The sequence below is a fragment of the Salmo salar genome, chromosome 01, assembly GCF_965601325.2.
Source record: "Salmo salar chromosome 01, fSalSal1, whole genome shotgun sequence".
NCBI lineage: Eukaryota > Metazoa > Chordata > Actinopteri > Salmoniformes > Salmonidae > Salmo > Salmo salar.
In genome coordinates, this window is record NC_138291.1 from 5,446,441 (window position 1) to 5,467,967 (window position 21,527).

At 44.3% G+C, this 21,527-nt stretch overlaps 1 protein-coding gene across 1 annotated transcript in view; it reads right to left on the reverse strand.

Moving 5' to 3' along the window:
• Positions 1-1,578: 1,578 nt before the first annotated feature.
• map3k9 (mitogen-activated protein kinase kinase kinase 9) overlaps positions 1,579-21,527 on the reverse strand; it is a 52,254-nt gene continuing 32,305 nt past the window's right edge. The window contains exons 8-12 of the mRNA XM_014192389.3: positions 14,004-14,132; positions 13,542-13,662; positions 12,947-13,059; positions 10,298-11,173; positions 1,579-8,575 (exon numbers count right to left, since the gene is read on the reverse strand). Coding sequence (XP_014047864.1) covers positions 7,986-8,575; positions 10,298-11,173; positions 12,947-13,059; positions 13,542-13,662; positions 14,004-14,132 — 1,829 coding nt within the window. The 3' untranslated portion in view covers positions 1,579-7,985. The remainder of the gene's footprint in view (positions 8,576-10,297; positions 11,174-12,946; positions 13,060-13,541; positions 13,663-14,003; positions 14,133-21,527) is intronic.

The following is a 21,527-nucleotide window of genomic DNA, read 5'->3' on the forward strand; positions in this document are numbered from 1 at the left end:
GCAGTGGATAGTCAGTCTAGTGTTCTCCAGGCAGTGAATAGTCAGTCTGTCTCTCCAGTGAATAGTCAGTCTAGGGTTCTCCAGTGAATAGTCAGTCTAGGGTTCTCCAGGCAGTGGATAGTCAGTCTAGGGTTCTCCAGGCAGTGGATAGTCAGTCTAGGGTTCTCCAGTGGATAGTCAGTCTAGGGTTCTCCAGTGAATAGTCAGTCTAGGGTTCTCCAGTGAATAGTCAGTCTAGGGTTCTCCAGTGAATAGTCAGTCTCTACTCAATAGCATAATATTCCCATTTCAAAAACAGATTTCCCATTATTGACTATGGTATCAGTTTCCGGATACAGTACAGTAGCTTACATAGCATAATATACTACAATACCCATAATGTTCTGTAAATACAGCCTACACCTTGTAGATGTGTAAAGGATATAATACACCTCGTAGATCAGGGCTCTCCAACCCTGTTCCTGGAGAGATACCTACTGTAGGTTTACATCTATCTAGTCCAGGACTCTCCAACCCTGTTCCTGGAGAGATACCTACTGTAGGTTTACATCTATCTAGTCCAGGGCTCTCCAACCCTGTTCCTGGAGAGATACCTACTGTAGGTTTACATCTATCTAGTCCAGGGCTCTCCAACCCTGTTCCTGGAGAGATACCTACTGTAGGTTTACATCTATCTAGTCCAGGACTCTCCAACCCTGTTCGTATGTATTAATCCAGGGACAATACATCTTTAGAGTAAAGCACCCAGGTTGGTTTAATCATTATTATATAGAGCAGAACAGTCAGTTGTTATGTACATTCTCCACACTGCATTCCCATTGGATACATTCTAATAACGCATGAAACTCAGTCGATAGGAAGCATGAAACTCAGTCGATAGGAAGCATGAAACTCAGTCGATAGGAAGCATGAAACTCAGTCGATAGGAAGCATGAAACTCAGTCGATAGGAAGCATGAAACTCAGTCGATAGGAAGCATGAAACTCAGTCGATAGGAAGCATGAAACTCAGTCGATAGGAAGCATGAAACTCAGTCGATAGGAAGCATGAAACTCAGTTTATAGGATACTGCAGGGTCTAGACCAGGGGTGTCAAACTCACTCCATGGAGGTGCTAGTGTCTGCTGGTTTTTCCTTTCAATTAAGGCCTAGACAACCAGGTGAGGAGAGTTCCTTACTGAGACCTAGACAACCAGGTGAGGAGAGTTTCTTACTGAGACCTAGACAACCAGGTGAGGAGAGTTCCTTACTGAGACCTAGACAACCAGGTGAGGAGAGTTCCTTACTGAGACCTAGACAACCAGGTGAGGAGAGTTCCTTACTGAGACCTAGACAACCAGGTGAGGAGAGTTCCTTACTGAGACCTAGACAACCAGGTGAGGGGAGTTCCTTACTGAGACCTGGACAACCAGGTGAGGAGAGTTCCTCACTAATCAGTGACTTTAATTTGTCAATCAAGTACAGCGGAGGAGTGAAAACCTGCAGACACTCAGCTCTGTGGAGTGAGTTGGACACGTGGTCTAGAAACTGGTTGTAAGGTTGTTGGAGAACTTACAGATTTAACACTGAAAGAGTCATGTTTGTCAATCGATTATCTTTTAAAGAAGACACAATATATGGTGTGTCCATAGAAAGCAATGCTTTTAACAGGAAGTTTCACAGCCAGCCTCAGTTCAACTCTGGGAGCATGTCATTGACGTATACTCCATCCTTTTTCACTTCTAACCCGGCTGCACCTGTCAAACCTGCTATACAGCTTAATGACAGAGCCCCTTTTAAAACACACAAGACACAAATAGAATCGTTGTGAACATTTTGAAACTAACACTCGAGAGACATATTCAAAAGCAAGCGAAAAACAAAATAAATACAAAAATAAATAAAGAATCAAAATAAATGCATTATAAATAAAAGAAAAATATAAATTAATTAATTTTTTAAAAACTATGACACGCCACCAGGGCCTGTTTCGATTGGTTTGGTCAGTCAAGACAAAATGCAGTGAAGTCCGTCGCGAAAACACAACGGACACATTGAATCCAATTTTCAATCATTTCAACAATAGCTTATGAGATACGTTAGTAATATACAATACAGATGTTTCTCTATGGACAATAGATCCTAGCCTAGTGGTCCCAGATCCTAGCCTAGTGGTCCCAGATCAGAGGGCATAATACTTAGCAGGCTCAATGAGTTAGCCAGCTAACATTTACATAATTTAGCAGACATTGTTATCCAGAGCGACTTACAGAAGAAATTATGGATAAGTGCTTTGCTCAAGGGCACATTGACCATTTTTTTTTTACCTCGTCGGCTCAGGGATTCGAACCAGCGACCTTTCGGTTACTGGCCCAATGCTGTTAACCGCTAGGCTCCCGGCAGCCCCTAACTTTGTTAAACAACCATAAAAAACAATAGATTTTTCTAGATCATTAAAGGACCAATGCAACCATTTTTTTATTTTTTTAATCTCGATATCAAATCATTTCTAGGTAACAACTAAGTACCTTACTGTGATTGTTTTCAATTAAACTGGTCAAAGAGCAATTTCTTAATAAGCAAGAATTTTGCTAGGACTGTCTGAAAGTGATCTGAGTGAGGGGCCAAATTGGACAAGTCTAAATGGGGCTTCTTTTTTTTTTACCGCCTGGTGATGTCACCATGGAATGCCCAAAACGCCATCCCAATGAAACAGGCTGTAATTTCAGGCGGTCTTTTCAAACAGCTCTTACACTAAAAAGGGCATTATCATCATGTTCACGATTTCACAGTATTATTCCAACCTCATAGTGTAGAAATATATATAAAAACACAGGGGGGGGGGGAAAAAAAAAATCACGTTTTTGAATGCACTGGGCCTTTAAGAAAGCTAAACTTATATCTGTGTTTTTTTTGGTTGTTGAGTCAGTTAGACTATACCCATTTCAAGCTTCTCTTCCTAAGAAATAGAAAGTATATTTCAGAATATTTAGGCAAGTTAGCTGTTGGATCCTGCTTTGTAATATACTCCTCTGTTTGAGCTCTTGGCATGACAATGAATGCCAAGGAGTTGCTATGATAGCAAAAAACAGGCTATACAATAGACAGGTTTCACCTTGAAAAACTGCAGCACATATTCTGTTGATAATTGTCATGGATCATACATACCCAGGCCTCAGACAAAGTACATACAATGTTTTTTATAATAAGCATAATCAGAGCAATATATGCAGAGATCAGGGTCGGGGTCAATCCCATTTAAATTCCAGTCAATTCATCAAGTAAACCAAGTCCCCAATTCCAAATCCTTGTAGAAAAGCATTGAAGAGAATTGGAATTGGAATTTCAATGTACTTCCTGAATTGACTGGAATTGAACCAAATCCTGATAGAGATATATTTATATCTATATGGTTATAGCTATACATGTCACTGAAGCCCTGTGGTGATGGGCGGTGTATTTTACTGAAGCCCTGTGGTGATGGGCGGTGTATTTTACTGAAGCCCTGTGGTGATGGGCGGTGTATTTTACTGAAGCCCTGTGGTGATGGGCGGTGTATTTTACTGAAGCCCTGTGGTGATGGGCGGTGTAAAGTGACGTGTAAATTTACTAACATCACATTTTATCAGGATATTTCTGGAAGTGTTTCGTGGTGAAGATGTAGTATGGGTCCCAAATGGGCCCCTTATTGGGCCCTGGTCAAAAGTAGTGCACTATAAAGGGAATAGGGTGCCATTTGGGATGCAATATATATAGAGTGCTTGATACTTACAGAGATCTAACAAAAAGGAAGGAAGTGTGACTGCAACACAAGCAGCAGGCCATTATAACACTCAGAAAACATTCAAGAGTGACGAGATACAAATCAATCAAGTGACACAGAGAGATTTGAGGTTTTTGCTTGCAGAAAAAAAGAACATATCACTGAAGAAATGGAGAAATAACAAACAAAACAAGCTTTACATTCATGACGCTGCCCAAAAGTGCACTTTTGTTTAAAATGCACAATCTTGAACTTTTGAATACAAAATAAAAATGGTAAAGCTTTGTGAAGTTATCAGCAGCGCCCTAGGCCTGCGCTGGATCCAAGTCATCATCCCAGCCAAGAGAACTTCAGCCATAGCATCAGCTTGTCATAGGGATTTACAGTATGCCTAAAGTGGAACTGACAGCGTTTTTAAACAACATGAAATCTTACTACAATCTATTCATATACACCCACAAGAAGAATATGACTTATTTAAAAAATAAACAAAAACATTTTCTGACAAACAAGCGCTTAGATATGGTCATTTTCACATTTTTATAAAATCATAGAATGTTTAGGAATGACATAGATTAAGGCATTGTTGAAAATTGTATATCGATATAGAGTGGGAAAGCAACCGTGCGTTTTGGACAATTAATAGACACTGCAGTACATAAAACCTCATTAAAAACACCTGTCTCATCCAGGACCAGAGTCTATGGAGACCGGTGTGCCATAGCCAATCAGAGCGACAGTAGGCCTTTATGCAAATAAACCATTTGCCATATGGACCTGTCATCATTCACTTCGCACTGGACTGTGTGTTTACAGGAAGTAGCAACAGTGTGACTTGAGATCATTACAACCTAAAAAACCCCCACAAAATATACCTGAATGTATTTCTGTAAATATGTAAATTAAATATGGGAACTTTTACAGTCCTATTGATCAAACATCCATGAAAAGGTAGGCTCTCTCTCCCTCGGTTATACACATCATCAACAACAAGATCAACAACTAATGCTAGCCAGAGCGAGATGAGCTCAAATCTAAGGAGGGAACATTAGATAACATTTTTCAGCTAGTTGGTTGTCAAAATTGCACCTATAAACGATGGGGAAATAGTAGCCTGCTCGTACTTCTGCAGGATGCCTGCCGATGACGCATGCTTGTTCCAACCCACGTTTTTTGACAACTGGATGGGAACTTGCCTTCCCACCCATTTGATCTATGACAAATGCATTTAATTGACAACTAAGGATGGGTTCGTAAATTCAGAGCGTTTCGCTCTAAAGCATCCAAGCTAACTGGCTAACGTTGGCTAGCTTGCTAGCTACTTCCAGACACAAATGAGAGAATATTTCACTCTGACCATTTTACTCACCCTAACAGATCCCGGTTAGGATGTTTCCATGTTATCTAGCGCATTAGTGACTAACTATGCTGCTGGCAACAATTTAATAACATTTTTTTTGGCCAACATTTACCAACACCGGTCATATTCAGCGGGTGTTGCGCATTCGTACATTCTTGAGTTATTCTACGCTCTCAGACAATTCATTCAGACGAGAGTGCTCTAAAATCGGAGTAGATAGCCAGAGTGAATTTACAAATGCAAGAGATATGCTAACTGGATACCAGTCGTTCAAGTTCAGCATAGCTAGCTAGCGAAGCGATTTATATTTCTTGCTAGCTAACCAAATGACACCTGTATATCTCGCTCTCTCTCGAGCTGTGGCCACCGAAAAAAACGATGATGGGGAAAAATGAGGTCCCTCACTCCTCCCAGCAGATAGCTAGCTAACGTTAGGCCCTGTGTTTTTAACTTGCTTCATCAATAGATACGCTAGCCTATTAGCCACATTATGACTGACGTGTGATCATTGCCCTTGATAGTTTGATTGTATTGACATTAGCCTTATAGTTACATTCGTCCGTTTTTTTTGTTGTCAAACATCGAGTCATTGAAACTGAAACAGTGTATTCCGAATGGGTGGTGGCAGCAAACAACAATGTACAAACTGTGATTTACAACCTGATAGCACATTTTTTTTTTGGGGGGGGGGGGGGGGGGGACCACCAATAAATGTATTGGTGAATTATATTAATCATGTATTGAACTACATCCGTCTATTCTGCCAACAATGCCTTAGTGTACGTCATTGAATATTGAGTCAAATAATAAAACCTATTTTTTTTTTAAAAAACCTCTTATAATGTTGGTTTTGTTGCATAAACTGGGAATTTGATATTTTTTCGACTGATATTATGATTGTCTGTTTCATATCTGCAAAGTCATTCAAATTGGCTGCCAGTTCCACTTTAATAATAGACAGACAGGACCAGAGCCATATATTTAAAGAGTAGGTCCAACTTTTAGAAGGTTGAATATTGTTCTAAATTCTAGACATTCAGTGACATAGCATTGTTTAAATATTCTCCATGTAATGTTAATGAAGCCCTGTGGGAGATAACATGGGAGATAACATGGCTGTTATAGAATGTTGTAGTGTCATGTTAATGGGGAGATAACATGGCTGTTATAGAATGTTGTAGTGTCATGTTAATGGGGGAGATAACATGGCTATTATAGAATGTTGTAGTGTCATGTTAATGGGGGAGATAACATGGCTGTTATAGAATGTTGTAGTGTCATGTTAATGGGGAGATAACATGACTGTTATAGAATGTTGTAGTGTCATGTTAATGGGGGAGATAACATGGCTGTTACAGAATGTTGTAGTGTCATGTTAATGGGGAGATAACATGACTGTTATAGAATGTTGTAGTGTCATGTTAATGGGGGAGATAACATGGCTGTTATAGAATGTTGTAGTGTCATGTAAAATGCATCATGATGCAGAAACCTCAATGTCCCAGCTTTCTAAATATATTGCTCCGGATAGAGCACCTGTCTGCAGTGAGAGAAGAACTCCTCAGACCAGACAAAAATATAATTCTGTCGCATGAACAATCCATAGCCTAAGAGCCTAATAGTGGGCCAAGTCCTCCTCCCCTCCTCTGCAACAGTGTGGGCTGTCTGTCCCTGTCCTCCTCTGCAACAGTGTGGTCTGTCTGGCCCAGTCCTCCTCTGCAACAGTGTGGTCTGGCTGGCCCAGTCCTCCTCCCCTCCTCTGCAACAGTATGGGCTGGCCCAGATCTCCTCCCCTCCTATGCAACAGTGTGGGCTGGCCCAGTCCTCCTCCCCTCTGCAACAGTGTGGGCTGGCTGGCCCAGTCCTCCTCCCCTCCTCTTCAACAGTGTGGGCTGGCTGGCCCAGTCCTCCTCCCCAACAGTGTGGGCTGGCCCAGTCCTCCTCCCCTCCTTTGCAACAGTGCGGGCTGGCCCAGTCCTCCTCCCCAACAGTGTGGGCTGGCCCAGTCCTCCTCCCCTCCTCTTCAACAGTGTGGGCTGGCTGGCCCAGTCCTCCTCCCCAACAGTGTGGGCTGGCCCAGTCCTCCTCCCCTCCTTTGCAACAGTGCGGGCTGGCCCAGTCCTCCTCCCCAACAGTGTGGGCTGGCCCAGTCCTCCTCCCCTCCTCTGCAACAGTGCGGGCTGGCTGGCCCAGTCCTCCTCCCCTCCAACAATGTGGGCTGGCCCAGTCCTCCTCCCCTCCTCTGCAACAGTGCGGGCTGGCTGGCCCAGTCCTCCTCCCCTCCAACAATGTGGGCTGGCCCAGTCCTCCTCCCCTCCTCTGCAACAGTGCGGGCTGGCTGGCCCAGTCCTCCTCCCCTCCTCTTTAACAGTGTGGTCTGGCCCAGTCCCCCTCCTCTCCAACAGTGCGGGCTGGCTGGCCCAGTCCCCCTCCTCTCCAACAGTGTGGTCTGGCCCAGTCCTCCTCTCCAACAGTGCGGGCTGGCTGGCCCAGTCCTCCTCCCCTCCAACAGTGTGGGCTGGGTGTATTTCTAGGACTCTAGGAGAGGATTCTGTTGGTGTTTTAAGAGAGGATCCAAAGTTAGGGCCAGAACCCAGGCTGGTAGCAGTACGGGGACTGAGTTAGGACCAGAACCCAGGCTGGACCAAGTTAGGGCCAGAACACAGACTGGACCAGGTTAGGACCAGAACCCAGGCCGGTAGCGCTAGAGGGACCAGGTTAGGACCAGAACACAGGCCGGTAGCGTTACAAGGACCGGGTTAGGACCAGAACCCAGATTGGATCAGTTTACGACCAAAACCCAGGCTGGTAGCACTAGATGGACCGAGTTAGGATCAGAACCCAGGTTGGACCAGAGGAGGATCAGAACGCAGACTGGACCAGGTTAGGAAAAGAACCCAGGCCGGTAGCGGTACGGGGAACATTTGGGGAACTGGGACTCGGGTTTGCAGAGTGGGAGGGTTGGGTCCAGACACTGTTCCTCATCCTGTTGGTCCAGCAGACTGTCCCCCCTCCGCCGCGGGGAGGTTGAGCAGGGTGTAGGGGGCTCCATGGGGGTGGCTAGTACCTCCATGTCTCTGGGCTCCATGTGATGGGTTAGCAGTGGGTGTCCCCTCCTTGGTGAGGGCGTCGGTGCCTCCAGACTGTGTCCCCTCCTTGGGGATGGTGTCGGGGGCTCTAAGGGGGTAGGAAGCACGGTCATGTCCCTGCCAAACTCCACCGTGGGAGGGGTATCTGTGCTGGTGGTGTGGGCTGGGGACTCTCCATTCCCCTGCCCCACTCCTCTGCCCCGCCCAGGTGACTGGCCCAAGAAGACGTCGCAGCGTACCCGTGGCGAGGGGCGTGGTCTAACTAGGAAGTCCAGGGTTTTGGGTCGTTCAGGAGGGCAGCGGCGGCGGGGTGTAGGAGGAAACACCAGATTTGGATCTGGCAACCGGGGAACCTGGTTGTCACTTATACCCCTGAGACCTCCATCTGTTTGAGAATAGAGAAAGAAAAACAGTTGTAGAACATCTACAGTGGGGGGAAAAAAGTATTTGATCCCCTGCTGATTTTGTACGTTTGCCCACTGACAAAGAAATGATCAGTCTATAATTTTAATGGTAGGTTTATTTGAACAACAACAACAACAAAAAATCAGAAAAAAGCATGTCAAAAATGTTATAAAATGATTAGCATTTTAATGAGGGAAATAAGTATTTGACTCCTCTGCAAAACATGACTTAGTACTTGGTGGCAAAACCCTTGTTGGCAATCACAGAGGTCAGACGTTTCTTGTAGTTGGCCACCAGGTTTGCACACATCTCAGGAGGGATTTTGTCCCACTCTTCTTTGCAGATCTTCTCCAAGTCATTAAGGTTTCGAGGCTGACGTTTGGCAACTCGAACCTTCAGCTCCCTCCACAGATTTTCTATGGGATTAAGGTCTGGAGACTGGCTAGGCCACTCCAGGACCTTAATGTGCTTCTTCTTGAGCCACTCCTTTGTTGCCTTGGCCGTGTGTTTTGGGTCATTGTCATGCTGGAATACCCATCCACGACCCATTTTCAATGCCCTGGCAGAGGGAAGGATGTTCTCACCCAAGATTTGACGGTACATGGCCCCGTCCATCATCCCTTTGATGCGGTGAAGTTGTCCTGTCCCCTTAGCAGAAAAACACCCCCGAAGCATAGTTTCCACCTCCATGTTTGACGGTGGGGATGGTGTTCTTGGGGTCATAGTCAGCATTCCTCCTTCTCCAAACACGGCGAGTTGAGTTGATGCTAAATAGCTCCATTTTGGTCTCATCTGACCACAACACTTTCACCCAGTTGTCCTCTGAATCATTCAGATATTCTTTGGCAAACTTTAGACGGGCATGTATATGTGCTTTCTTGAGCAGGGGGACCTTGCGGGCGCTGCAGGATTTCAGTCCTTCACGGCGGAGTGTGTTACCAATTGTTTTCTTGGTGACTATGGTCCCAGCTGCCTTGAGATCATTGACAAGATCCTCCCGTGTAGTTCTGGGCTGATTCCTCACCGTTCTCATGATCATTGCAACTCCACGAGGTGAGATCTTTCATGGAGCCCCAGGCCGAGGGAGATTGACAGTTCTTTTGTGTTTCTTCCATTTGCGAATAATCGCACCAACTGTTGTTACCTTCTCACCAAGCTGCTTGGCGATGGTCTTGTAGCCCATTCCAGCATTGTGTAGGTCTACAATCTTGTCCCTGACATCCTTGGAGAGCTCTTTGGTCTTGGCCATGGTGGAGAGTTTGGAATCTGATTGATTGATTGCTTCTGTGGACAGGCATCTTTTATACAGGTAACAAACTGAGATTAGGAGCACTCCCTTTAAGAGTGTGCTCCTAATCTCAGCTCGTTGCCTGTATAAAAGACACCTGGGAGCCAGAAATCTTTCTGATTGAGAGGGGGTCAAATACTTATTTCCCTCATTAAAATGCAAATCAATTTCTAACATTTTTGACATGCGTTTTTCTGGATTTTTGTTGTTGTTATTCTGTCTCTCACTGTTCAAATAAACCTACCATTAAAATTATAGACTGATCATTTCTTTGTCATTGGGCAAACGTACAAAATCAGCAGGGGATCAAATACTTTTTTCCCCTCACTGTAGGGATATTAAGACAGGATGAATCAGGCCATATAGCTAGAGCAGATCAACAAGAAACTGTCCGTAGGAGAACAGTAAAGATACCTGTGGTCTCCAGAGTTGCTCTGACAGGTAAAGGAAAAGGGTGGATATAGTTTGGAGGGCAACGTGTCTTGATGGCTCCGTCGGAGGGAGTCCGGTGTAGACAGCGTGAGGAGGATGGAGCGGAGGGGAGATGGGTCGGGGTCAGGGACTGCCGAGGGTGACGCTTGAAGCTCTCCAGGTGTGTGTTGACCAAGGGGTTGAGTGAGGCATGCTGGGGCTGGGAGTGAACAGAGGTGTGAGGCTGGACAGAAGGCTGAACAGGGTTCTGGGGAGAGGCAGTGCGGTAGACCAACAGTTCCTCACTATCAGATCGTAACAGAGACCGCGTAGAATTACAGTCCGACACAGACGACAGTGACAGCAGTGTGAGAGATGACGGAAACAGTCCGCCTCCAACCCGCTCCGTCACCGGGGCAACCGAGTGCTTCAGGGGGCTCTCCTTGTCCCCTCCCCGCCTGAAGAGCTTGCGTGTGGGGGGACTGCTGCTCCGTCTCTGGCCCCCTGTCCCTGTACGGTGGAAGAAGCCCTCCCAGCGAGGTGGCTTGCTGCTCTCCGCAGCCCCCTCAGTCCCAGAACTAGAACCAGTCCCAGGCTGGGCCAGAGTCGTCATATTGAAGCCCAGTCCTACCGCAGCCAGCAAGGCCCCACACCCCAGTAGCACCAGCTCTGACCTCCCCCGCCCGGCAGGACTCTTCCTACTGGGGGGCGTGTCCGGGGCCGGGGTGCTATGGTAACTAGGGCAGTACTCCCCGCCTCCTCCTGCGTTACCGTCGGCAACAGGCCCCTCCCTGTGGAAGGGGATGCAGAGGTAGGATTGGCTGGGGGATGCGTTGGCCCCTCCAGCTGGGTCAGTAGAGTAGCAGCAGTCTTCATTCTCTACAGGGAGGAGAGGGTTTCACTACATTACATTATTGTGGCTTTTGATTATTGGCAACACTTTGTTGCTAAGGTACATGTCCTTACCTATCTCTGTTACATGCTGACCCCACTGCTCACGTCGCAAAATAAAATTTACACATACATGTTATTCAATCATTGCACCCGCACTGCTCACGAGCGTCAACGAGCGTCTGCGTAGCCAGGCGCTAAAATAGAACTTGGTTCTATTTGTGACACTTGACGCTCTGCAAGTCCCGCTTCCCCCATCTCCTCGTTGGTTTTTAGGAGCATATACCCACGTGGGTGATTGAAAGATGAACTGAGGTCCACACTCCAGTCCAGTTGGTGGTGGTAATGCACCTTAAAGTTGGTTGCCAACCTCCATATAAATTCCAACGAAGAAGAAGAAGAAGCCTGAAGGAGGAGAGATGACTAGAAACTAACTCTGTTTACCCTTTTATCTGGGGATTAATTGTCAGAGTAGAGGACCTTGTGCATTTCAGGTAAAATAACAACCCAATGTTTATCCCAGGACAAATTAGCTAGCAACAGCAAGCTAGCTAGCTGAATTGCCATAAATAATTAATGCTTTTTGACCTGTCCCCAAATTAATATAGTGGTTCAGAGTTTGTTTTGATATTTCAACCTCCGTGTCCTGATGGCATCTGGTGTGGGTGGACAAAATCAACACGCGTGCAGTCTGGTCAGCATGTTAGGCTATCAGTATCAATCTTATACCAGTCCTTACCCATCTCTGATAATGTTATTTCAGTCCCTACCCATCTCTGATAATGTTATTCCATCCCTACCCATTTATAATAATGTTATTTCAGTCCCTACCCATCTCTGATAATGTTATTTCAGTCCCTACCTATCTCTGATAATGTTATTTCAGTCCTTACCCATGTCTGATAATGTTATTTCAGTCCCTACCCATTTTTAATAATGTTATTTCAGTCCCTACCCATCTCTGATAATGTTATTTCAGTCCCTACCCATGTCTGATAATGTTATTTCAGTCCCTACCCATTTTTAATAATGTTATTTCAGTCCCTACCCATCTCTGATAATGTTATTTCAGTCCTTACCCATCTCTGATAATGTTATTTCAGTCCTTACCCATGTCTGATAATGTTATTTCAGTCCCTACCCATTTTTAATAATGTTATTTCAGTCCCTACCCATCTCTGATAATGTTATTTCAGTCCCTACCCATGTCTGATAATGTTATTTCAGTCCCTACCCATCTCTGATAATGCTATTTCAGTCCCTACCCATTTTTAATAATGTTATTTCAGTCCCTACCCATCTCTGATAATGTTATTTCAGTCCCTACCCATTTATAATAATGTTATTTCAGTCCCTACCCATCTCTGATAATGCTATTTCAGTCCCTACCCATTTTTAATAATGTTATTTCAGTCCCTACCCATCTCTGATAATGTTATTTCAGTCCCTACCCATTTTTAATAATGTTATTTCAGTCCCTACCCTTCTCTGATAATGCTATTTCAGTCCCTACCCATTTTTAATAATGTTATTTCAGTCCTTACCCATCTCTGATCATGTTGTTTCAGTCCCTACCCATTTTTAATAATGTTATTTCAGTCCCTACCCTTCTCTGATAATGTTATTTCAGTCCCTACCCATTTTTAATAATGTTATTTCAGTCCTTACCCATCTCTGATCATGTTGTTTCAGTCCCTACCCATTTTTAATAATGTTATTTCAGTCCCTACCCATTTTTAATAATGTTATTTCAGTCCTTACCCATCTCAGTGAGGCTGGGTACCCCTGGTATGGCGGGGCTGTGTCTCGGTGACCTGCGGAGATTTGGGGCACTGCAGGACCTCTGCCTGTTCCCCTCCTGAGGGACCTTGATGCTGGTAGGGACAGGAGATAAAGAGCTACAGAGAATCACTAAATAGTGGTATGTTAACTATCCTCTTTGGTATAAGTAAGGTCTGTTGTAGCCTGGTCGTTGTCATGCAAGACAGCACAAACATGCATGCGATCAGGTTAGACTCCCTGGTCCTTCCCCACCCTGGTCCTGCCCCACCCTCCCTCACCCTGCCCCACCCTGGTCCTGCCCCGCCCTGGTCCTGCCCCACCCTCCCTCACCCTGCCCCACCCTGGTCCTGCCCCACCCTGGTCCTGCCCCACCCTCCCTCACCCTGCCCCACCCTGGTCCTGCCCCGCCCTGGTCCTGCTCCACCCTGGTCCTGGTCCACCCTCCCTCACCCTGCCCCGCCCTGGCCCTGCTCCACCCTGGTCCTGCCCCACCCTCCCTCACCCTGCCCTGGTCCTGCCCCGCCCTCCCTCACCCTGCCCCATGCCCGACCCTTCCCCCCTCACCCTGCCTCACCCCTCATCATCACTGTGTTCTCTGTGTGAGCCCCTGATACGGCCTTTCTTCCTGGAGCCTCTCTTCTCTTCCTCCTCATCCAACCGGCCCCAACCTTTACACCCCTCTCCTCCTGGAGTCACTGGAAAAACACGGAACAGGACTCCATTTTAGAAGTTCACATTTACAAAAACACGGAACAAGACTCCATTTTAGAAGTTGACATTTATTTAAAAAAATGGAATGTGTTTTTTTGTTGTCATGAGAGCTCTGGTTAGTAAGCTGTTTTCATTACACACGGTAAATAAATATTAACTAACAATACATCATGTTTACAAATAATACCGAACATGTGCTGAACTGTAAATACGGTCAATGGTCAACCCAAACCTAGGAGGATATACAGTATCAGCTGATTGTAAGCCACTCTGGATAAGACCATCTGCTAAATAAACGTAAATGTAAATAGTGTATAGTGTTTACGTTGTATGGCTCTGAGGCGTGGTAGTAACGGGGCCTGGGGACTGGTGGGAGGGCTGGAGAGACTACCCAGTAAACTCCTGCATCGATCATGAGAGGGAGAGGCCTGCACGGTGATCTTGTGTTGGAAATCTGGAGACAGAAGAGCACAAACAACAACCAATGTCCATAAATACACTGTGATTAATAAATAAAACAATTCATGTAAATCACTGGCTTCATACAGCCTTCATACAGGCTACATACAGCCTTTATACAGGCTACATACAGCCTTCATACAGGCTACATACAGGCTTTATACAGGCTACATACAGCCTGTATATATACAGGGAGTATCAGATCAATGTGGAGCTATATACAGGAAGTACCAGATCAATGTGGAGCTATATACAGGAAGTACCAGATCAATGTGGAGGTATATACAGGAAGTACCAGTACCAGATCAATGTGGAGCTATATACAGGAAGTACCCGTACCAGATCAATGTGGAGCTATATACAGGGAGTACCAGATCAATGTGGAGGTATATACAGGAAGTACCAGTACCAGATCAATGTGGAGCTATATACAGGGAGTACCAGTACCAGATCACTGTGGAGCTATATACAGGGAGTACCAGATCAATGTGGAGGTATATACAGGAAGTACCAGTACCAGATCAATGTGGAGCTATATACAGGGAGTACCAGTACCAGATCAATGTGGAGCTATATACAGGGAGTACCAGTACCAGATCAATGTGGAGCTATATACAGGGAGTACCAGCACCAGATCAATGTGGAGCTATATACAGGGAGTACCAGATCAATGTGGAGCTATATACAGGGAGTACCAGTACCAGATCAATGTGGAGCTATATACAGGGAGTACCAGTACCAGATCAATGTGGAGCTATATACAGGGAGTACCAGATCAATGTGGAGCTATATACAGGAAGTACCAGTACCAGATCAATGTGGAGCTATATACAGGGAGTACCAGATCAATGTGGAGCTATATACAGGAAGTACCAGTACCAGATCAATGTGGAGCTATATACAGGGAATACCAGATCAATGTGGAGCTATATACAGGGAGTACCAGATCAATGTGGAGCTATATACAGGGAGTACCAGATCAATGTGGAGCTATATACAGGGAGTACCAGATCAATGTGGAGCTATATACAGGGAGTACCAGATCAATGTGGAGCTATATACAGGGAGTACCAGTACCAGATCAATGTGGAGCTATATACAGGGAGTACCAGTACCAGATCAATGTGGAGCTATATACAGGGAGTACCAGTACCAGATCAATGTGGAGCTATATACAGGGAGTACCAGTACCAGATCAATGTGGAGCTATATACAGGGAGTACAAGTACCAGATCAATGTGGAGCTATATACAGGGAGTACCAGATCAATGTGGAGCTATATACAGGAAGTACCAGTACCAGATCAATGTGGCTCTATATACAGGGAGTACCAGTACCAGATCAATGTGGAGCTATATACAGGGAGTACCAGATCAATGTGGAGCTATATACAGGGAGTACCAGTACCAGATCAATGTGGAGCTATATACAGGGAGTACCAGATCAATGTGGAGCTATATACAGGGAGTACCAGTACCAGATCAATGTGGAGCTATATACAGGGAGTACCAGTACCAGATCAATGTGGAGCTATATACAGGGAGTACCAGTACCAGATCAATGTGGAGCTATATACAGGGAGTACCAGATCAATGTGGAGCTATATACAGGGAGTACCAGATCAATGTGGAGCTATATACAGGAAGTACCAGTACCAGATCAATGTGGCTCTATATACAGGGAGTACCAGTACCAGATCAATGTGGAGCTATATACAGGGAGTACCAGTACCAGATCAATGTGGAGCTATATACAGGAAGTACCAGGACCAGATCACTGTGCAGGAGTACAAGGTATTATAGGTAGATGTGTACATGAAGGCAGGGTAAAGTGACTAGGCATCAGGATAGATAATAATGAGGTAGACATGTACATGAAGGCAGGGTAAAGTGACTAGGCATCAGGATAGATAATAATAAGGTATTTGAGGTAGATGTGTACATGAAGGCAGGGTAAAGTGACTATACATCAGGATAGATAATAATGCACATCTATCATCCCAGTGTTTAATTGCTATATTGTAATTACCTCGCCACTATGGCCTATTTATTGCCTTACCTCCCTTATCCTACCTCATTTGTATACACTGTATATAGACTTTTTCTACTGTATTATTGACTGTATGTTTGTTTTACTCCATGTGTAACTCTGTGTTGTTGTATGTGTCGAACTGCTTTGCTTTATCTTGGCCACATCGCAGTTGTAAATTAGAACTTGTTCTCAACTAGCCTACCTGGTTAAATAAAGGTAAAATAAGTAAAATAAAAAGAATAATAAGAGTAAAATAAAGAATAACAGAAGCAGCACATGATGAGTGCATGTACAGTGCATTTGGAAAATATTCAGACCCCTTGACTTTTTCCACATTTTGTTACGTTACTGTAACGGCTGTCTGTGGAAGTAGACCAAGGTGCAGCGGAGTTAGTGTTCATCTTTGAATTTTAATAAACGTAAGAGAACACTTTACAAAAACAAACAAAAAAACGACAGCCAAACAGTCCTGTCAGGAAAAACTCTAAACAGAAACAATCCGCCACAAAACCCAAAGGAAAAACATGCTCCTTATGTGTGACTCCCAATCAGCAACAACGAACTACAGCTGTGCCTGATTGGGAGCCACACACGGCCCAAAACAAAGAAATACAAAAACATAGAAAAATGAACATAGAACGCCCACCCAATGTAACACCCTGGCCTAACCAAAATAAAGAACAAAAAACCCCTCTCTATGGCCAAGGCGTTAGAGTTACAGCCTTATTCTAAAATGGATTAAATTGTTTTTTCCCCTCATCAATCTACACACAATACCCCATAATGACAAAGCAAATACAGATTTTTTTTAAATTTGTGATAATGTATTATAGGTAAGAAACTGAAATATGACATTGACATAAGTATTCAAACCGTTTACTCAGTACTTTGTTGAAGCACTTTTGGCAACGATTACAGCCTTGAGTCTTCTTGGGTATGATGCTACAAGCTTGGCACACCTGTATTTGGGGAGTTTCTCACATTATTCTCTGCAGATCCTCTCAAGCTCTGTCAGGTTGGATGGGGAGTGTCGCTGCACAGCTATTTTCAGGTCTCTCCAGAGATAGGGTTGTTGTCCTGTTGGAAGGTGAACCTTCTCCCTAGTCGGAGGTCCTGAGCGCTCTGGAGCAGGTTTTCATCAAGGATCTTTCTGTACTTTGCTCCGTTCATCTTTCCTTCGATCCTGACTAGTCTCTCAGTCCCTGCCGCTGAAAAACATCCCCACAGCATGATGCTGCCACCACCATGCTTCACCGTAGGGATGGTGCCAGGTTTCCTCCAGATGTGACGCTTGGCATTCAGGCCAAAGAGTTCAATCTTGGTTTCATCAGAACAGAGAATCTTGTTTCTCATGGTCAGAGTCCTTTAGGTGCCTTTTGGCAAGTGGGCTGTCATGTACCTTTTACCGAGGAGTGGCTTCCGTCTGCCCACTCTACCATAAAGGCCTGATTGGTGGAGTGCTGCAGAGATGGTTGTCCTTCTGGAAAGTTCTCCCATCTCCACAGAGGAACTCTGGAGCTCTGTCAGAGTGACCATTGGGTTCTTGGTCACCTCCCTGACCAAGGCCCTTCTCTTCAGATTGCTCAGTTTGGCCGGGTGGCCAGCTCTAGGAAGAGTCTTGGTGGTTCCAAACGTCTTCCATTTAAGAATGATGGAGGCCACTGTGGTCTTGGGGACCTTCAATGCTACAGAAATGTATTGGTACCCTTCCCCAGATCTGTTCCTCAACACAATCCTGTCTCGGAGCTCTACGGACAATTCCTTCGACCTCAGTCTAATGCTATTTAACAGTCTAATGCTATTTAACAGTCTAATGCTAAAGCCTCTTACAGCTCCTTAAGGATAGGGGGCAGTATTGACAATTTCGGAAAAAATACATGCCCATATTAAACTGCCTCCTACTCAAACTCAGAAGCTAGGATATGCATATTATTAGTAGATTTTGATAGAAAACACTCTGAAGTTTCTAAAACCGTTTGAATGGTGTCTGTGAGTATAACAGAACTCATATGGCAAGCAAAAACCTGAGAGAAATCCTACCAGGAAGTGGAAATCTGGATGCATGGGCTCTCTTCAAGTCGTTTCCTATTGAATACACAGTGACATAGTAATAATTCTGCACTTCCTAAGGCTTCCACTAGATGTCGACAGTCTTTACAAAGTTGTTTGAAGCGTCTACGATGAACAGAGACCGAATGAGAAGGCGGGGAAGTTGTTGAGGCAGGGGATGACATCACTTCTTGGCGCGCGTTCATGAGAGTGGATCCTCCGTTCCAAAACGTTTTTCAAGACACAGGAACCGTCCGGTTTAAATATTACTGAATCTTCACGTTCTGAAGGCCCTAAAGATTGATGTTTTACAACGTTTGACATGTTTGAACGAACGTAAATACAACTTTTTTTAACTTTTCGTTGCGACATCGTCCACGCGCTCCCCACATTTGGAGTAGCTTACTGAACGCGCTAACAACAAGGAGTTATTTGGACATAAATTATTAACTTTATCGAACAAAACAACATTTATTGTGGACCTGGGATTCCTGGAAGTGACTTCTGATGAAGATCATCAAAGGTAAGGGAATATTTCTAATGCAATGTATGATTTTAGATGACTCCAAGATGGCGGCTATCTGTATAGCCTAGTGTATTTATCTGAGCTCAGTACTCAGATTATTGCAAAGAGTGCTTTTCTCATGAAGCTTTTTTGAAATCTTTCATAGCGTTTGCATAAAGGAGATGTTCATCTATAATTCTTTGAATGACAGTTTAACCTGTTATGGATAGGGGGCAGTATTTTCACGGCCGGATAAAAAACGTACCCGATTTAATCTGATTATTACTCCTGCATATCATTATTAGCTTTGTATAGAAAACACTCCAAAGTTTCTAAAACTGTTTGAATGGTGTCTGTGAGTATAACAGAACTCATTTGGCAGGCCAAAACCTGAGAAGATTCTGTACAGGAAGTACCCTGTCTGACCATTTCTTGGCCTTCTTGATCATCTCTATCCAAAACAAGGGATCTCTGCTGTTACGTGACACTTCCTACGGCTCCCATAGGCTCTCAGAAGGCGGCAAAATGCTGAATCGTGGCTTTGCAGGCCCTGGCTGAAAAACATTAGCGCGTTTGGATAGTGGTCGGTCAGAGTACTATGAGACTGAGGCGCGTGCACGAGACGACCCCATGTTTTTATTCTTTCGTCTTTGAACGTAAACAACGACTCCCGGTCGGAATATTATCGCTTTTTTATGAGAAAAATAGCATAAAAATTGATTTTAAACAGCGGTTGACATGCTTCGAAGTATGGTAATGGAATATTTAGAATTTTTTTGTCACGAAACGCGCCGGGCGCGTAACCCTTCGTCACCCTTGGATAGTGTCTTGAACGCACGAACAAAACGCCGCTATTTGGATATAACTATGGATTATTTTGAACCAAAACAACATTTGTTGTTGAAGTAGAAGTCCTGGGAGTGCATTCTGACGAAGAACAGCAAAGGTAATCCAATTTTTCTAATAGTAATTCTGAGTTTAGGTTGTCCCAAACTTGGTGGGTGTCAAATTAGCTAGCCGTGATGGCCGAGCTATGTACTCAGAATATTGCAAAATGTGCTTTCGCCGAAAAGCTATTTTAAAATCGGACATAGCGATTGCATAAAGGAGTTCTGTATCTATAATTCTTAAAATAATTGTTATGTATTTTGTCAACGTTTATCGTGAGTAATTTAGTAAATTCACCGGAAGTTTTCGGTGGGTATGCTAGTTCTGAACATCACATGCTAATGTAAAAAGCTGGTTTTTGATATAAATATGAACTTGAGTGAACAAAACATGCATGTATTGTATAACATAATGTCCTAGGAGTGTCATCTGATGAAGATCATCAAAGGTTAGTGCTGCATTTAGCTGTGTTTTGGGTATTTGTGATGCATGCTAGTTGCTTGGAAATGGCTGTGTGGTTTTATTTGTCTATGTACTCTCCTAACATAATCTAATGTTTTGCTTTCGCTGTAAAGCCTTTTGGAAATCGGACAACGTGTTTCGATTCAGGAGAAGTGTATCTATAAAATTGTGTAAAATAGTCCTATGTTTGAGAACTTTCAATTATGACATTTTGTGGTTTTAAATATGGCGCTCTGATTTGTCACTGGCTGTTGAATAGTGTGGGACGATTTCGTTCCGCCTCCCCTAGAGAGGTTAACAGTTTAATGCTATTTAACAGTGTTAAGGCTATTTAACAGTCTAATTCTATTTAACAGTCTAATTCTATTTAACAGTGTTAAGGCTATTTAACAGTGTTAAGGCTATTTAACAGTGTTAAGGCTATTTAACAGTCTAATTCTATTTAACAGTCTAATGCTATTTAACAGTGTTAAGGCTATTTAACAGTCTAATTCTATTTAACAGTCTAATTCTATTTAACAGTCTAATTCTATTTAACAGTGTTAAGGCTATTTAACAGTGTTAAGGCTATTTAACAGTCTAATTCTATTTAACAGTGTTAAGGCTATTTAACAGTCTAATGCTATTTAACAGTGTTAAGGCTATTTAACAGTGTTAAGGCTATTTAACAGTGTTAAGGCTTGAGGGCCTCTGAGCGTGTTGGTCTGAAAACCAATGCTCCAGTGCTGTTTGCCGGACGGTAGCCGAGTGAACGGTCTATGGCTTGTGTGGCTGAAGTCTTTGGCAATTCTTCGGGCCTTCGGGCTTTCCTTTGACACCACCTGAAATAGAGGTCCTGGATGGCAGGGAGTTCGGCCCCAGTGATGTACTGGGCCGTCCGCACCACCCTCTGTATCACCTTGCTGTCAGGCTGGTGCATTTTCCATACCAAGCGGTGATGCAGCCAGTCAAGATACCCTCGATGGTACAGCTGTATAACCTTATTGAGGGTCTGAGGGTATATGGGGGGGGGGTTCTTGCATTGGAATTATATTGAATTCTGTTTATATCCCCCTGTACCACAACACACATAAAAGTTCAAATGCCGAGACCATTGAGTGCTTTTGACCAGGAAGTGTCGTATCTGCAGTAACTGAGTATTCCAGCCACTCTCTTCCTATGATCCAGTTGCTATTAAATTAATGTTTTTTTGGGGGGGGGGACAGAAAACCATACAGCTTGGGTAATAGGATTCTATAGGCTAACCTGGGTCGGAGTTGGAGGAGGGACTGTGGAGCCATTATCCTGGCGACACTTGTGGTAGCCTCTTAGCTGGAGCTCGGCAGCATCATCGCTACCGGGCTTGACGTGGCCTTGTGGTTTCATTTCTGATATCCATCGTGGCAGTGGCAGATTAGCTGGTTAAAGCGAATTTGGCGAATAACACTAACGTCTGTTACAGCTAGCTGAGAGGTT